Source organism: Limanda limanda, chromosome 6 (assembly GCF_963576545.1).
Source record: "Limanda limanda chromosome 6, fLimLim1.1, whole genome shotgun sequence".
Classification (NCBI taxonomy): domain Eukaryota; kingdom Metazoa; phylum Chordata; class Actinopteri; order Pleuronectiformes; family Pleuronectidae; genus Limanda; species Limanda limanda.
The window spans coordinates 854895-872658 of record NC_083641.1 but is presented as its reverse complement, the minus strand read 5'-3'; the positions used below and the strand labels follow the sequence as shown (position 1 = coordinate 872658).

The window sequence follows — 17764 nt, the reverse complement described above, 5'->3', positions numbered from 1 at the left end:
GAACAACTGAGCAGAGTTTAAATAAATGGATATGCCTGTCAGGCAGCTTTACAGCAACACATTGAACTTTTTGTGCAATTGACAGTATTTATTCAAGTATATCCATTAGTCTTACAATGAATAAAAGACAATACTACACATGGCAGAAAGAAGAGGAGGATCTATTCGTCATGTTTTGTACCCACAGACTGGTTCTACCAGAAGAATGAAATTAAAACGAAAATAACACAATTATCAAATTAGGTTTTTCCATTTTAAAAAAAAAATGTGTATTTACAAATTCATGCACATGCAGTATTTGGATTGATACAAAAAGTAATACAACTAAATATTTAGGGTAATTCTTCAGTATAAATATTATAAATAATAGTTCTTAATATAAATGGCTTCATCTTTAATGTTGGTCTGAGATGTAGAGATATTTGGTGTGAAAAAAGCTTAATGTTAAGTGTATTCAAGCTTACACTACTGGAAATCCTCAGCTGTTGACCAGGGTAAGAATCACTACAGTTGATTTAAGCACACAGGCAGAGATACGGTGTAAGAAAAGGTATTGGTGTTTTAGGATAAAGGTGGAGCTTAGGGGTTGCCTCAGAAGAAGGGAGGTGCAGCAGAGTAGTTCTCTGAGGTCAGTATCACCCAGACAAAAGGACAGGCACTGGGGTCACACACCTTCATCTCTCTCAGGCCCTGCTCACACCTGGTATTAAAATCTGTCCTGAATGTGAGAGAGAGAATATAGTGCAGCTGTGAAGAAATACTTTACTAATTTATGAAAAGTCAGTCATTATGCGGTGGTCAATGTTAAAATTGTGATGGTAGTATGAACCAAATCGTAGTGACACTTAGAAGCGTATAAATATGTTTGCGTCGATCTGAAACAGTAGTGGGAGACGACATCAGCAGAGGAAAATGCATTTGGAATTTGGAAATGTGCGTGCGTCCAAGACCACCTCTGATGTGGTTTGAGTGGACCACTTGTGATTGGATCACCCAAGGAGAATGGTAATAGCAGGTCTGAACAAGGTCTCAGTCACATCGTCACTTCTGCAGAATAAACTGGTCAATGAACTCGTTCTGCTCCGACTCAACCTTGGACAAGGCTTCATACTCGATACGATACCTGAGACAAGCAAACAAAACAAACAACCAAATTAATGCAATAAAGAAAAACACTACACATTCATGTGACTACAAATTCTGTGCAGAGTAGAAATCATGATAAGGCTATTATCAGGTAAATAATCTGCCATTTGAAAATGTTACATTTAAACTTACTGTTGAAAACACACATCAATATGTGGCTGACTGCTATTTCACTGACTCACATGAAGGAAAGTGACTCAGTTTTCAGCGATTTACTGTTCCAACCTAATTTTACACACCTCAAACCGTTCTGGAAACCAGCCCATTGCATTGACTGCTGAGTGGCTCAATGATATTGAATGCCCTGGTTTTTTTCAGTTTTTTTAAAATAACAATATATCCTGCTGATAAATGTATAATGCATGCTTACATTCTATACAATAAAACTCATTGCAGACTGTGTCAACATAAGATATTTTATGTTTTGTCTGGTCAACTTCATTTCATTTGTTAATATACATCCATTCCTGCCATCAGGCCTGCAACACATTTAGGGCTAATAATTAGATACAATGATTAAAAAAATGATGTGATTTGAAATAGGAGATGTCAACAGGTGACTGTAATCATGACTTGGTTCAAAAGCAGCATCCAGGAAAGGCCTAGCTCTTTAGGAGGATCGCCAGTTTGCCAACAAATGTGTGAGAAAATTATTGAAATGATTAAAAAAACAGTGTTCCTCAAAGAAGGATAGGAAGGGATTTGGATTTTTCAGCATAACATCAATAAAAGATTCAAGGAATCTGGAGACATTTCAGTGCAAATAGGATACGGGCCTAAGCTAACTAACCGTACTCTCCGATCCCTCAGACGACACTGCATCAAGAAGTGTCATTTATCTACAAGCAATATAACCACATGGGCTCAGGATTACTTTGGCAAACCTTTGTCAAGCACTACAATACGTAGTTACATCTACAAATGGCAGATAAAACTTTACTGTGCCAAAAGGAAGCCTTATGTTAACCGTGTCCAGAAGCCCCGTCAACTTCTCTGGGCTCGAAGGCATCTGGGATTGACCACGAAACGGTGGAAACGGGTATTGTGGTCAGACGAGTCAGTATTTCAGGTATTTTTTGGAAGAAATGGACGCCATGTGCTACGGACCAAAAATGAAAAGGACCATCTAGACTGTTACCAGCAACAAGTCCAAAAGCCAGGGTCTATCATGGTATGGGGTTGTGTCAGTGCCCTTGTTAAAGGTAACTTACACTTCAGTGATGGCACCATTAATGACGAAAAGCACATCGAGATTTTGGAGCAGCATGGCTATGGAAGAAGAGAGTGGGAGTGCTGGACTGGCCTGGATGCAGTCCCGACTTGACCACAATAGAAAATATGTGGCGCATTTTAAAACGCAAAATGCAATGGAGAGCCTACTGTTGCACACCTTAAGAATTGTTTGCAGGAAGAATGGGACAAAATGACCCCTGAAATGCTTCATCACTTCGTGTCTTGAGTCCCTCTTTAGAGTGTTGTGAAAAGGAAATGCAACATTACAAAGTGGTAAATGCTTTACTGTCCCAACTTTTTTTGAAATATGTTGAAAGAATCAAGTGCGTATTTTGAAAAAACACAATTCATGAGGTCAAACATCAAATACTGCGCTTTTGTATTGTTTTTATTGTAATACAGGTCAAAGATAATTTAAAAATCACTGTTCTCAGTTAAAATTTTAAACGTAACATACCTTGTAAACCTTTTCTGATTTGGGGTTGTATAGAAGAGTACATTTTTCAGAGGCCAAAGAAAGCCAAAGTCAAACTAAAATACACAGTTAAATGTGAATAAAATGTTTAACAACATTCATTGTTTTTTGTTTTAATGTTGTAATTGATTGATTCAATGTATTTGAGATAAAAAATTACTACAAGTTTATGTTTTCGTCCCCACTGTCAGATATGAATCAACTCCAACCGTCAGATGACTAATAATGTTTCAGTATGTTTCATATTTTTTTAGGATTTGTTGGTCATATGTGAAAAGGATATCTGTCTGCAAACATGAGAATGTGTTTTTAAATCTTACAAATATTTTGATAGCTGTTTAAGGTAAAGTTTGTTTTATACAGTCCAATAAAAAACGAAAATCTTTATAACATAAATATATATACATATTGATAGTAAATTTCTTGAGGGCTATGTCAGCCTTAGTGAAAATTGTCTTTTGTTAAGAATTTGTGTAGGTCTATAAAATAGGTGATGGCAAGGCAAAAAGCACTTTTTGTCCAAAGAGAAATGTTTATTATATGTGTATATGTTTTATTAAAGCATAGCTCAGTAGCATAGTACATGGTAGATGCATGCATGTCGTTTAATTTGTCTGAGCTTGAGGTTTTATTTTTTCAATATTGGATTATTATTGGATTGGACTTTTGTGTTAACATGTATTTCCCCTCTACTCTGTACTTTACAGTAAAGTGGTTTTACCCTTTGACCCTATGCTTTGCCTGCAGGACGCGCATGGTGGTTTGTTGTCGGTTGGCGAATATGTAATGTGTTGAAGTTATAAAGCTGAACTAAATAAACGTCAAAAAGATTGAACATTTTTCCCACTTCTCAAGAATCAGTGAATGTATATACTTCACAGCGGACATCACCAGCCACGTTTTTGCTTACAGCACATTGACCCCAGTGTCGGCCCTTATTAGGGCTGCAACTAACGACTATTCTGATAGTCGATTAGTCACCGATTATTGAAACGATTAATCGACTAATCGGATTATGAATGACACAAATTCTCAATAGCTATTATTTAGCAAGCAGCTTTTAAATTTAGCTTGAGATTGTTCAAGGCATGTGATGACTGAAAATAAAGACAATAAAGATTGATACTTCATTAACAAAAATGTCTTTTAATAAACTTTGCTGCATATAAGGGTACTGTTGACACAAAAGCAAAGAAAAATAAAGTTTTTGTCCTTTTAAAACCAAGGACAGGCAAAGTGCTAATAAAAAATATTAATTTAAATTTAAGTTTCCCTTTTTACTGTGAACCAAGAACAGGCCAAGTGCTGGTACTAAAAATAAATTAAAATTCAAGTATCCATTTTTCGTGTTCACAAAAAAGGACAGGGAAAATAACATTATTAAAAACATCAACAAACGAAACTACAGTCTTCTTCGGACTAAATCATTTTGATTAAAACAAGACGTTTGTCAGGCAATAGGATAATATTTCGCTTTTAAACTCGTTAAAAAAAAGTTTAAACCATATTTTTGTAATGGATGCTAGAATCCTGCGCACAGGTATATACGAGTATATATAACATCTGACAGAGGCGAGTCCGCATCGTCTCCGTTACGATGTCACACGTGCCTCCTCCTCACATGCGCGTGTCCTGCTTCCATGGAGAGCAGGTCCGCTGTACAGATACTGCAGGTAGTTTTTCTCGGGCTGTTACGGGTGAAGTTCTCCCGAACTTTTTACTTCCTGGTGCGCGACTGCGCGCGGACGCCGACATCGGTCCATGTTTTGTCGCTATTGCACATGCGCGACTTTCAGAGATAGGAAGGGAGCGAGATGGCTCACTCCTCAGCTGCTTCAATCAGCACCTCCGGTAAAACACCGTTTAGTTCCGCTGCGCGGCACGAGAAACACGCGCTATGACGTCACCAACGATTCATCGACTAGTAAATTCGTCGGCGACTATTTTGGTCATCGATTTTTGTCGACGACGTCGACTAATCGTTGCACCCCTAGCCCTTATCACCAAAAGCTCTCTTGGCATATTTGTCAGTGTCTTCTTTTTCATCCTTAGAAATGTTTTTCTTGTTTCTTTCATTTTTGAGTCTGTTTCATGTTAAAAAAAGAATCAACACACCCACTCGATCACAGTGAATCTTCTGACATTCTGCTGACTTTTTACTAGGGGGCCATACAGAAAGTCCTGAGAAAGTGCAGAGGCTGTAACTCAGACATTTGCAGGGGATGTGTGTGCTATAATGCATCATAAACGTATTTCTACATCAGAAAAGAATTGGTGAGATAAAATGTGGTTACTTTCAAGGAAATCTATTTTTTAATTTCTCAAGTATAGCTGATAATGTTGTAGCTTATCAATTAGGGGTGCAACGATTAGTCGACGTCGTCGACAAAAATCGATGACCAAAATAGTCGCCGACGAATTTACTCGTCGATGATTCGTTGAAGACGTCATAGCACGTGTTTCTCCTGCCGCGCAGCGGAACTAAACGTCGTTTTACCGGAGGTGCTGATAGAAGTACCTGAGGAGTGAGCCATCTCGCTCCCTTCCTATCTCTGAAAGTCGCGCATGTGCAATAGCGACGAAACATGGACCAATGTCGGCGTCCGCTGCCGCGCGCAGTCGCGCACCAGGAAGTAAGAAGTTCAGGAGAACTTCACTCTTAACATGGCCCGAGAAAAACTACCTGCAGTATCTGTGCGGCGGACCTGCTCTCCATGGAAGCAGGACACGTGCATGTGAGGAGGAGGCACGTGTTACTTCGTAACGGAGACGATGCGGACTCGCCTCTGTCAGATGTTATATATACACGTTTATACCTGCGCGCAGGATTCTAGCATCCATTACAAAAATATGGTTTAAACTTTTTTTTAACGAGTTTAAAAGCGTTATGTTATCCTATTGCCTGACAAACGTCTTGTTTTATCACAATTATTTAGTCTGAAGAAGACTGTAGTTTCGTTTGTTGATGTTATTTTTCCTGTCCTTTTTTGTTAACACGAAAAATGGATACTTGAATTTTAATTTATTTTTAGTACCAGCACTTGGCCTGTTCTTGGTTCACAGTAAAAAGGGAAACTTAAATTTAAATAAAAAAATTTTATTAGCACTTTGCCTGTCCTTGGTTTTAAATGGACAAAAACTTAATTTGTCTTTGCTTTTGTGTCAACAGTACCCTTATATGCAGCAAAGTTTATTAAAAGACATTTTTTATAATGAAGTATCTATCTTTATTGTCTTTATTTTCAGTCATCACATGCCTTGAACAAACCTCAAGCTAAATTTAAAGGCTGCTTGCTAAATAATAGCTATTGAGAATTTGTGTCATTCATAATCCGATTAGTCGATTAATCGTTTCAATAATCGGTGACTAATCGACTATCAGAATAGTCGTTAGTTGCAGCATTATTATCAATACTGTGGCCTTTAATCATTTAGCCCAAGGGTATGTTTACTGGATTTTGGGGCCAATCCTTTAAATGAAATTGACAGACAACGAAAACCGTTTAGAACCGACCTGCACTATTATAGCTTTCATACAGAGTTCACTCACACGCACATGCACACACACTACCTCTCCAGTTGCATCTTTTTTTCTGCAATGAGTGCCTGAAGCTGCTGCTGTTGAGCCTCCCTTTGCTTTGCTACTGACTTCAGCAGGTTTCTGGCTCCTATCGCCTAAAGGAGAAGGAAACAGGATGAATACTCTTATGAGCAAACACAGGCACATACTGTACAGCTGAACAAGAGATCATCCATTCCAGATTTAAATGTCACGCATACCTTCATCTTTTCTGTTTCTGCTTCTTTTGCCAGTTCATCAACCAGTTCTATCAGACCTCCAACTATCTTCTGAAACTGGCCAATTTCTGGAACAGATAACAAAGTCACACTTATGTAAACCTAGTTAATATTGGCAGAGAGAAACACTCATGACCAGATGGCCTTGACAAAGTTTTCAGTTCTTACTGTCCACAAATTCTTTACACTCCTCCTTCAGCTCTGAGGTCTTCTGGCCTACATCAGGCTCCAGTACCCTGAGCTTATTGAGTTCATCAAAATAAATGCCAGCCACTGCCAACGGGTCTTTAGCCATGGCCACAGGCCCTATAGCAAAGGAGACAAAAATTGAAGGATGAATTTATTTCACTTACATGAAATATTTTTGATTTGTGGATGTTGCAGTCTACACACTGAAATCAACAGGACCCCCAGAGCAGCTTTATAACACGTGTACCGCTGAAGGGTATTTCTATCTGGCTTTCACACTGAGACCACTTTGCTGACAACGTTTGTATCTACAACGTTAACACAGGACATGTCTTCTGATGCAAAATAAACACTTTGTTAAGCTGTGTTCTATAATGAGAGATGGCCACAGTGCCTATGCTATTTCTGTTAAACTCGAACATGTGGTGTATCTAACGCTGTATGTACCATTACATAAATACAGCTACATTACTGCATTCGGTTTCTTCCCGTGTAAACCATGTATATTAGCATTAGCGAACCATTGGTCTTGAGTAAATTAGTTAACATTTGGTCTAACGGTGACCGAGCAAACGTCAGGGTTTCATCATCAGAGGTACAAACAGTATCAAATAGAGAAGTTCGCATACTTTCCCTGCTATGCTCTCTACTCTCCATGTTATTCACAGCTTTAGCTTCTCACCACAACAGTGAAATAAACTTAGCTATTTAGCTACATTACGCTAGCCCGCTCACAGAAGCTAACTGGACGCTCTAAAAAACCACTAACCTGGTTAAACCTTACCTCCTTCAAAATGTTCATTAAACCCCTTCTAAATACGAGGGCAGAAGAGTATGTGTCTCACCTGTTTACACAGCTATCACCGATGTGTTGTGATGTGGCACAGCAACTAAAGCCGACAAGTCTCCCTCCCCCCGAGGAAAGGCTGAACAGGAATATGAACGGCGAGCAACTATCACAAAGCTTTAAGGTGGGTTGATGGTTCTTACGTCGAAATTCAACCGGAAGTGAGGGTTTTCACTTTAAAGCTAGAATATGTACTGTATGAAATGTTTTAATGAAATGCTGTCACATAGCCTACTCGAGCTGCAGACAGAGATGATCTTCAGTCAGTAGTGGATTTGGTGTTGTCTTCTTGTTGTTTATTCACGATGTATGAGTTTCACTACTACCTGTTGTTTCTTCAGGGTAACTGTTGTGAGCTGGGACTGAGATCCATTGCCCTTTGCATGAATGTACGAACTGGGTCATTATTATAAGATAATAGGCAGTTTTGGAGACTTTGAGACAGTAACATTTGATAAAGCATTATTCTGATTTGTTGTTATCATTATTTATTTTTGTATTATTATTATTTGCAGATAACATGCTTCAATACCAGCGTATGATGTAAGTTTCCAGTGGAACCAGCTAAACTTATCACTTATTTAGGACACTTATTTATGTCCTTACCACATGCAACAAACCAAATTGGGCAAAGTCATCATATACAAATTAATTTTATTCTCTTCATTCTTTATTGCTTGTATAGTTTTTATCTTTTAATTTTTTTATTGAGATCAATAAAATCTCCCTCTTTTTCTCTCTGTCTGTCAATTGCTAAGACAACACTTGCATTGCATCAAAGTGCCAAAGAAATGTTTGGAAAAGAGGCAAATTTCTTAATTATGGAAGACCTATCTTCCATAGAGGCAAATTGTCATTAGCAGAATGGAAAAAGATCATATCAGATTTCAGGAATGCTGACATTGAACTCTGGGCATGTTGGATACAAGGTGATACTTTCTTTTCTAAGTAGAAAAGGAATAATCAAAGGAATACTGTGTCGATGAAAAAAAACAGGGTCAGGGACACCTGGTCAGAAGGTAGCGGTAATGCACTGAAAAGTTGTTAGGCAACCACCATAAAAAGCAGAAGAGGAAGAAGAAGATGTAAGAGGTGGAGTGGAAGAGATAAACCTAGAATTTGTTTAATATTTGAGAAGGAAAATATTAAGTATTGTTTGAGTTTTTAAGAGAAACTGGTTTAATGAAGAGGAGCTAGGTTTACATAAGGGGTGGGTTTCTATTTTTTTCTTTTCTTTTTCAATTTTTTTAATTGTTATGTATTTATGTATTTCTGCAGACCAAACACTCTAACCCCTCCACTCCAGAAAAGTAGGTGGCAGTAATGCGCCTTTAACCTTAGGTGTCAAACCGCCATTAAAGAAGAAGAAAAAGAAGAAGAAGAAGAAGAAGAAGAAGAAGAAGAAGAAGAAGAAGAAGAAGAAGAAGAAGAAGAAGACGAAAGGGAAACTTTACTTACTTTGTTGTGAATACTTTACCTACTTTGTTGTGAATACATCTTGACAAGGCTGTTGACATGTATCATGACGATAAATAAAGTGAATTAGCCACACGGTATGCGGGTTCCTGACCAGTGAAGAGGAGAGGTCGGTAAGTAACCGTGAAAAGTCGTAAAGTGTCGCCTGGTTACGTTTTGTTCACTTCAGATAGGGACAGTAACGTTAAACACCCCATTGAAAGTGTTATGTTTATTTAATTTAACATACACATCTGGAGGATATTCTCTGATTGTTATAAACCTACCGAGAGATTACTGTATGTTTTGGTTAAAGAGTGGCTTGTTCTTTTCTAGTTGTGTCTCATTCATGCTGAAAGTTTGTTCACTCCTCTCAACATTAGCTAACATTAGCACAAGAAGTGTGGCCCTCAGCGAATCAGAATCAGAAATACTTTGTTGATCCCAGAGGGAAATTGTGTTCATAACAATACTGTAAATTGCCGCTAAGTCAGTATTGGTAACTAAGTTAGCTGTTACTTCATGTTGACTTGTTAAGTTGAGTAGTTCAGCTCAGTAACCACATCTCTCTCTCTCTCTGTGTTGAAGTTATGTCGACAGTAGTTTACCATTAAATTTAAGCTAACTAAATAACTTTCACAACTAACTGGTATCTATTTCAAGTTAAACCTTAATGTTTATTAGCCAGCGATGCTAACGCTTTGCATTAGAAACAAAATACAATTATTTAAAGTTGTTTATGCGGTCACACTTCACATAGGCAGTATTCTGTTAAACTGAGCTAAAGCTTATTTTCAGAGCACTGTAAATTAGCTGGAGGTTGGACAGCAGCTGCAGATTTTAGTTAATGTCAAAATAGGTTATGGTGTTTGTCATAATTTGTCCTTTAACCGAGTCAAATGTGCCCCTCCCTACCCCCGTTAGTTTCCGGCCCAGTGACATTCCATTGACTGGAAAGGGGGACTGAGGAATAGATAATAGTAGTGTTTTCTACTCGGTATTATAATACATGCCTTCAGCCACTAGGTGTCCTTGCTTTACCAGTTAAACATTGACATTCATTGTACATCTACAGCATTTTTGGCTCCATCTAAGTTCTCTATGTTTTGTCAGCAATGATCTGTAGCAGTGAGGGGTTGTGGTGGCCACATCAGTAACTGTCATCACGGCGGGGGACCTTCGAACCTCCGTCTGCAGGGTGGTCATCTATCTCCAAAAGGACATGTCTGGAGAGAGCTGCCTGCCCCAGCAACATTCCCCTCCTCTGACTTGTTACAAGTCTAAGACCTGCAGTTATCAAGGAGCGGTCGGCCTGGGCAACAAGTATGTCCGCATTAATGTTGGTGGGGCCCTGTTTTACACCACACTGCAAATACTAACCAGGCAGGACTCCATTCTGAAAGCCATGTTCAGTGGAAAGAAGGAAGTGTTGACTGATAATAAAGGTAAGCCATCGCTTAACTGCACATTCCTGTTCTATATAGATGTGACTAAAATCTATTTTATGCTATAATCTTTCCATAACACAAATCTGTTAACTTTAGCACCAAAACTAATATTGCCATTTTAATGTTTCATTGAACATAACTTTTAACAATATATAATAATAATAATACAAGATACCTCTTCTAGTGATGTTAAAAGTATTAATGTCAAAATTGTGGTGGAAATTCCTGTTATAACCTTAACACTTTCTGAAACATTAACATATTCAACAAATATTGACAATGAAACTGTGGTGAAAGTTAATTTCATTTTGTTTGTTGTGAACCACACACAACACTCTGAGAGAATAGGCGAGATGTTGCTTTTCTTGAAGAGCCGTGAATGCAAGGCACATGGAACACCATTTATCCCAGTTCAAGCAGTCTTTTGCATATATGTATAATGTGCATGTTGACATCACGATGACAGTAAATTTGAGATATATTTTGTGCAGCCTTAGTCAAAGTGACCTTTATATTAATCTGGAAAGAACTAATGTTTACTGAAATCCTTGGCTGCTTCCTGATACGTTAAATTGTCCTGTCTGACACATGCATACATGGTATATTTTTGGAATTATGAAATAATTGAAATGAAACCAGAAAAAGTCTCACATGATTACAATGTCATGTAATGGAGAATGTTTGTCAAAGGTGTTTGCTGCCCCAGGACTGCACCAGTGTCTTGGCGGTAACAATACCCACATGCTCATCATCGTCTGTTTCTGTTCAGGTTGGATCCTGATTGACCGCAGTGGTAAACACTTTGGCAGCATACTGTCCTACCTGCGCGACGGCAGTGTCACCTTACCAAAAGGCGGTCAGGCTGTTAAAGAGCTGCTGTCTGAGGCAAAGTATTATCTCATCCAGGGCCTGGTGGAGCTTTGTCAAACCACCCTGCAGGTCAGTTACACCCATACTGGCCCATATTTATAAAAGGGAGAAAAGGGGATGTAGTGCGAAGCCCCTGAATATTTTGTTTATCATCAGAAGAGTTCTTTCGGGTAGTTATTTTTAGTTCAATATTACTAAATATATTAAGGCTAGTCTGTGAGAAACATTTTTGTGGTGATTTCTTCAACTACCATCACACAGTTGGTATATTGTTGGACAAAAGCCTTGATCACTATAACAAAATTATTTAATTAACTATATCCAGTTTCCACTGTATTTTTCTATATTATAGTAGAAACTGAATCAAGAGACACGTGGCAGGCTGTGCCCTTGTCGAACGTGGAGGGTGCATCACGATGTTGGCTCAATATTGTGATGACTTGGCAATGGTATCGCTCATCAGCCTAACCCTAGTCTATATACCTTTTTTTAACAATTTTTATGTATTTTATCAACTTTCCTCTTATATCCCACCCCCACTTTTCTTGTTCAGTGAGAGAAAGTAGCTGAAAAACCTAAAACAAAACTGCTTTTCACTGTCTACCTTTCTCGTTTCAGAGCAGACTATTGTGAAGTAACTTTTATTTCTTCCTTCTGACTGACTTTTCACTGTCTCTCTGTCCACAGTGTCTGAATCTCAATCACGGACACTGGAAGCCATAGATTTGATTGGTTGAGTAGCATCACATGAGATGATTTACAACTAGGGCTGTCAAAGTTAAAGCGTTAATCTATGAGATTATTGTGACCTAGATTAATGCGATAAAATATTTTAACAAAGTTAACGCAGCTTTGTTTACATCCGGTGTGCGGAAGAAAATTCAGCTCCTCGAGCAAGCTGCCAGCGTCGCGCTTCAAACACAGCCCGTCAAATGATAAGTCCCGTCTGAATGAAAGCACAGCAAACTGCACAAGGACAGCAAGAAGAGTTGCTAGTTCAAGATGTTGCCACCCGGTGGAATTCTGCCTTGGAGGTTATCAAACGGATCCAGCGAAACAAGGGTCCGCTCGCTGCTACCCTGGCTCAGCGCTGGCTGAACTATATTTCTTTTATTTTGCCGTGTTTGTCTTATTTTGAAGGCCCACAGCAGGAACTTCTGGGGATTAGTGTAGCAGCGCACCCTTTATTATCTCAGAAGCAGATTCCCCCGGTCTGAGTGAGTTGTGTCGCTCTGTCTGTTAGTGTTTTAGTTTCTAATGGTTATTTTAGTGCATGAAACTGGTTTAGTAATATGCAACTTTTCTTTTGTAGATAACTGTGACTGTGTCCCGTTATATGTTACAGAAAATAAAGTTAAACTGTTTCACTAAGCCTGAGTCAAGTGAAGTGAATGAACTACGCAGCAGTGCAAACAGAGACCGTCACACAGGCAACTCCACTCTTTCCGTCCTCTCATGTGCATTTTTTTAATCTTCCTCGAACTGTGTGTGTGTTTGTGCGCCTGTTCGTGTGTGTTGTCCTACTCTGCGCTGCTGAAGCGCCGCGCAGCGCCAATAATATCACATACTTTTGCTGTTATCAGCCTGCAGTAAAAACCGCATTTAATCATTTTTTTCAAGCATATACTTACTTGTTGCTCCAACATTAACTGCAACAGCGTCCCAACGTTTGTATTTTTGCCTCATATGTGCTGGGATCATACAGCTCACTTTACTTCTCCACTTCAATTATTAATTTAATATCATCCATCTTCAAGAACTTCTCCGCTGTTCGCTCCGTTCAATGTCGGGTGTGGAGGGTAAATTACGTATTCTCCACTCAAGCCTATGTGGAGAATACGTATTCGTAATGGTGTCTCAAATACACCTTTTTTTTTTACCTTTTACTAATCTGGATGTTTCACTGAAGAAAGAAGCAGTGTTATTGTTTCCAAGGACACTGTTGTTTTTAAATATTTTTTTTTATACAATTTATCATACATGATATTTAACGACCTGGCTGCCACTTTATAGGTAGGTGTTATAGGCCTGAGTCTCTTCGAAAACACAGCATTGTGTAAAATACAGGCTGTCTGAAGTGATTACTCGTTAATTCATTAGATTTAGTCTTTAGAAGAAAAACAAACTTTTAATCGCGATTAATGAATTTCAAAATGTGAGATTAATTAGTTAATTTTTTTTAATCTATTGACAGCCCTAACAACACATACAGTTGGTTTCCTGGGCTGCCAAACCAGTGCTGTAAAAGCTAGAAAAGCTGCTCTCTCAATTATTTATCACTTTTAGTGCCGTCTATCTGTGACATGTGGTCTAGATATTCAGACATTTGATGTGGTTCTTGCTCAGGGTCTTTTGGATACGAATCTGACCATTTTCTATGCTGTACATCAGGACTATTCAACTATAATCTCAAGTTGGCCAAATAGGAAAATTACTGGGTATTTGTGGGCCACGCAGGATATATGTCAACTAATGGCTACAAATAGCCTTTATGTTAATAGATATATTACCACATGGAATAAACTACTACACATGCCTTTTCTTTCGCCTAAATCTGGTATCATTTAAATCGATTCTAGCAGCAGCTGGTCCATACACAAGAAAGTAGGAAAGCTTAGAGTTGGGGCTGATACAGACATGCTGCAAAAGGTTAGATTCGACCCCAAAGAACTAATTGACATAATGATAAACTGACATAATCAATGACTATAGACGGAATGCTTTAATTCTAGCTTCTCCAAAAAGATTCACTATTACCTTAACCAGCGCAGCATCTCCTTGCATCTCGCTTATATTTGAGTGTGCAAGTGTAAGTCACGTGTCAGCATTTATGTGTGTTAATTCCTGCATATGCAGCCCCAGGAGGAAAAGACAGAATAAGGCAGATCAAAACGAGGCTAACCACAGATATACCTTAGTCTCATCACACACATGGCAGCTTTATTTGCGGGCCAAAGCACATTTATCAGGGTCTTAAACTTAGGTTATGGCTTTTAAAGCTTTGAGTGACTTGTCAGAGGACATGAAACTAAAAAGCAGAGTTTAGGTCGAAGCTGTCCTAAAAGGGCATGCAACATGAAGAAAAAAGAAGTTCTGAGATACTTGTCAAAGGCGTCTCTACTCTTTGTTATGATTTCTTAATCCTGACTTTAAGTTTTTTATGTTTTAAGATAAAATGTTGTATTTGAGCGTCTACTTAAATGTTGAGAATTTTAATAATCCTTTCAGAAGGCCTTCATTTTGTTATTTTGTTATAAGTAATATCTTACCATGATCTAAATAAGAATAATTATCAAAATGTGTCATGGTATTATTTAAATATGATTAAATATACCCAATACCTATATGCTTTGATACCTTCAACTTTAAGTGTATAATGATTTCTGATTGACAGGGCAATAAAGAGCAGCCCCTGTGTGTTGTACCTGTGGTGACCTCCAGTAAGGAAGAAGAGAGGCTCATCCAGTCTTCTTCAAAGGTAAATATCGAATTTAATTCGAGACACTGAAAATATTGTACAAACATTTTTTTTAACAGCATCTCCAGCAATTTGAGCCCACTGAAGTGCTAATTTATAATGAGAGAAATCAGGATCAGGTCTTTTGTGGAAAATTGTTCTTCATAATAAAAAGATCAAATAAAATACTGTACTGTACTAATAATACTGTTCATTTAATTTAGCAGCTAATTCAAAGCTATATATGCTTATTTTTCATATGAATGCTTAGACTAGCTTCAGAAACTTGATTTAGTTTTGAATCTTCAATCTCTCTACACCTTTATTTAGACCTGTAATTCGGTACTTTATAGAATCCCCTAGCAGCAGTCACAATTTTAAGTCTTCAGGGTTTGCATGCCTAAATTCTTTCATTATTCCAGATAGATCCTTTCAAGCCAATAGTCTGACTGGATGGGAAGCGTTTTTCAGGAAGGTCTACAAAGTATACCGCGTTCTCATCCTGAGATAATTATCTTCTTTATGTTGTTTTCATTTTTGCATCTGTAGCATGTTGGAAACATCTTGCTTACGGTGAATCCAGCAGAGGATCTCCGCCTGTGTTCTAACATCGGTTAATTCTGCTGAGTTTTTACTAGGGGGCTTGCAAGTGAAACTCTAGAGAAATTCCTGAGGCTCTTACTCGGACATTTGCAAGCTCAGATACAGATGTCTGGAGAATCTCCGGAGTTCAATGCATGTCATGCATAGCAGCTCAAAGCTAATCAATCCACATGCGGACTCAAACCAATTTCTAGACGCATATGATGGATTAAGCAAAAAAGACTTACCTGACCATAGTGTTGGAGATGACCTCCACAACCTTTATTATCACAGTATGAGGTATGATCAAACATTTCTGAGAGTGATCCTGTTGCACACAAACAGAACCTATCACATTAATCGTAAGTGTTATTCTGTGCTATAAGGTCCCACCAACATCTGGACCGGAGTTTGTCTTTGTGTAAGTACACCCTTATGAAGGCAGAAGCCGATACGTGTTGGTGTATTTTAAAGCATCAAGCCCATTTAATTAAAGCCCTTTACATTTTTCAAACCACTTTGAGTGCCTGGACCTGGATTCATAAATGGTACATTTAGATGAATGCTAATACTGAAAATTTTCTCTTTTTAATTTTTTAGCCTGTGGTGAAGCTGTTGTACAACAGAAGCAATAACAAATACTCTTACACCAGGTGAGAAAGTCTTCCTCCTTCAGTCCCACATGTTTCATTGATTGTCTTTTTCTTCTACAAAATACTCTGGGAGAAAACACTTTTTGAGCTAATACAGTCTAATGAGCCACAGACTAGAGTAAACAATGAAGCACTTTGTTTCCTTATGTGTCCACAGTAACTCAGACGACAACCTGCTGAAGAACATCGAGCTCTTCGACAGGCTGTCACTCAGCTTCAATGGCCGCGTCCTCTTCATCAAAGATGTAATTGGAGATGAGATCTGCTGCTGGTCCTTCTATGGTCAGCGCCGCAAACTGGCTGAGGTGTGCTGCACCTCCATTTTCTATGCCACAGAGAAGAAACAGACCAAGGTAAGAATTTGGGAAGTCACAATTGCCGTTAATAACCAGGTTTCTGCGTTGGAAAATTTGTAATCTTGAGCGGTATATTGTCATAAATTGAAGATTTTTCTTCACAATGTAGAAATAGTATCTGTGTCTCTTGTCGTAGGTGGAGTTTCCAGAAGCTCGTATCTATGAGGAGACTCTAAATACTTTGTTGTATGAGACAATGCCACTGCCGGATAACTCCCTGCTGGAGGCCACTCGTAGAATCTATAACAACTGTGGCTGTCTCAGTGAGGAGGAGGAAGTGTTGGGTGGAGCTGAGCTTCGTGAGCGTGTTCGTCGTATCCATGTCAAGAGGTACAGCACATATGACGACAGGCAACTGGGACACTGAGAATGAAACCCCCAAGCACTGGGCTGATTTGAGCTTTTCACATAATGAGCAAATGTGTGATGATGCCTGTTTATGTCTATTTTGAAATTCGTATTATCTTAGTATCTACCATTACTATCTAAAAGAAGTCAGAGTTATGACCTTGATGTAATTACATCTGACTCTTTGACCTATCATCATTTAAGAATTATCAGAGGACTCAAGGCAGATACTTAAAATGTCAAGAGAGTCGTAGCTTTTATTTAGTAAATGTAGTTTATTAGTGGAGGACAAACCACTAACGTGCACTATTTCTTGGATAAAATAAAATATTGTAAATGGACTGTATTTATATAGTGCTTTTCTAGTATTATTTACCACTCAAAGTGAATTACAGTACATGTCTCAGTCACCCATTCAAATACCTATTCATACCGTGCTTCTATACGCAGCACTTTTTCTATCATTCACACACTGCAATTTGGCAGTTTAGTGCCTTGCCCAAGGACACTTCATCGGACTTGAGGAGCCAGGGATCAAACCACCGACCTGGCTAGTTGAAGATATGTTCTGCCACTGAGCCACATCGGCCTACTATGTTGTCTCAGTCATAGCACTTACTATCCGAATAAGCATGTTTTCTTTTTGTAGATTGTATTTTTCATTTACACATTTATATTTACAACAGCCTTTTGTTCGCCCAAGATTTTGTTTTACCAGAATTGCCTCTAACTATGATGCCTTTTTCCAGTTGTAGATAAACGTTCTTGTTATTCAAATTTTTTTTGTCTTGTGTTTTTTTATAGTTGGCAGGAGTAATTGTGATTGGTAGAGTTGGAAATTGACTACCAGCTTGCAAAAAAAAAAATGCTTTTATGCATTGCACACCTTAAAGAAGCAGCGATGCTA

The 17764-nt window shown here is 38.4% G+C and overlaps 2 protein-coding genes across 2 annotated transcripts; one reads left to right on the top strand and one right to left on the bottom strand.

Moving 5' to 3' along the window:
- Positions 1 to 49: 49 nt before the first annotated feature.
- Positions 50 to 7773, bottom strand: LOC133003317 (intraflagellar transport protein 20 homolog). Its single transcript, XM_061073010.1, has 5 exons — positions 7687 to 7773; positions 6821 to 6958; positions 6635 to 6720; positions 6426 to 6529; positions 50 to 1123 (listed from the first exon to the last, which is right to left on the bottom strand). The coding sequence occupies exons 2-5, from the start codon at positions 6945 to 6947 to the stop codon at positions 1042 to 1044; spliced, it is 399 nt and encodes a 132-aa protein (XP_060928993.1). The 5' UTR covers positions 6948 to 6958; positions 7687 to 7773; the 3' UTR covers positions 50 to 1041.
- Positions 7774 to 9073: 1300 nt separating this feature from the next.
- tnfaip1 (tumor necrosis factor, alpha-induced protein 1 (endothelial)) lies at positions 9074 to 17634 on the top strand. The gene is made up of 7 exons (XM_061073238.1): positions 9074 to 9277; positions 10257 to 10588; positions 11361 to 11530; positions 14856 to 14939; positions 16101 to 16153; positions 16311 to 16506; positions 16646 to 17634. Exons 2-7 carry the CDS (start codon positions 10366 to 10368, stop codon positions 16874 to 16876), a joined length of 957 nt encoding a protein of 318 aa, XP_060929221.1. The 5' UTR covers positions 9074 to 9277; positions 10257 to 10365; the 3' UTR covers positions 16877 to 17634.
- The last annotated feature ends 130 nt before the right edge of the window (positions 17635 to 17764 follow it).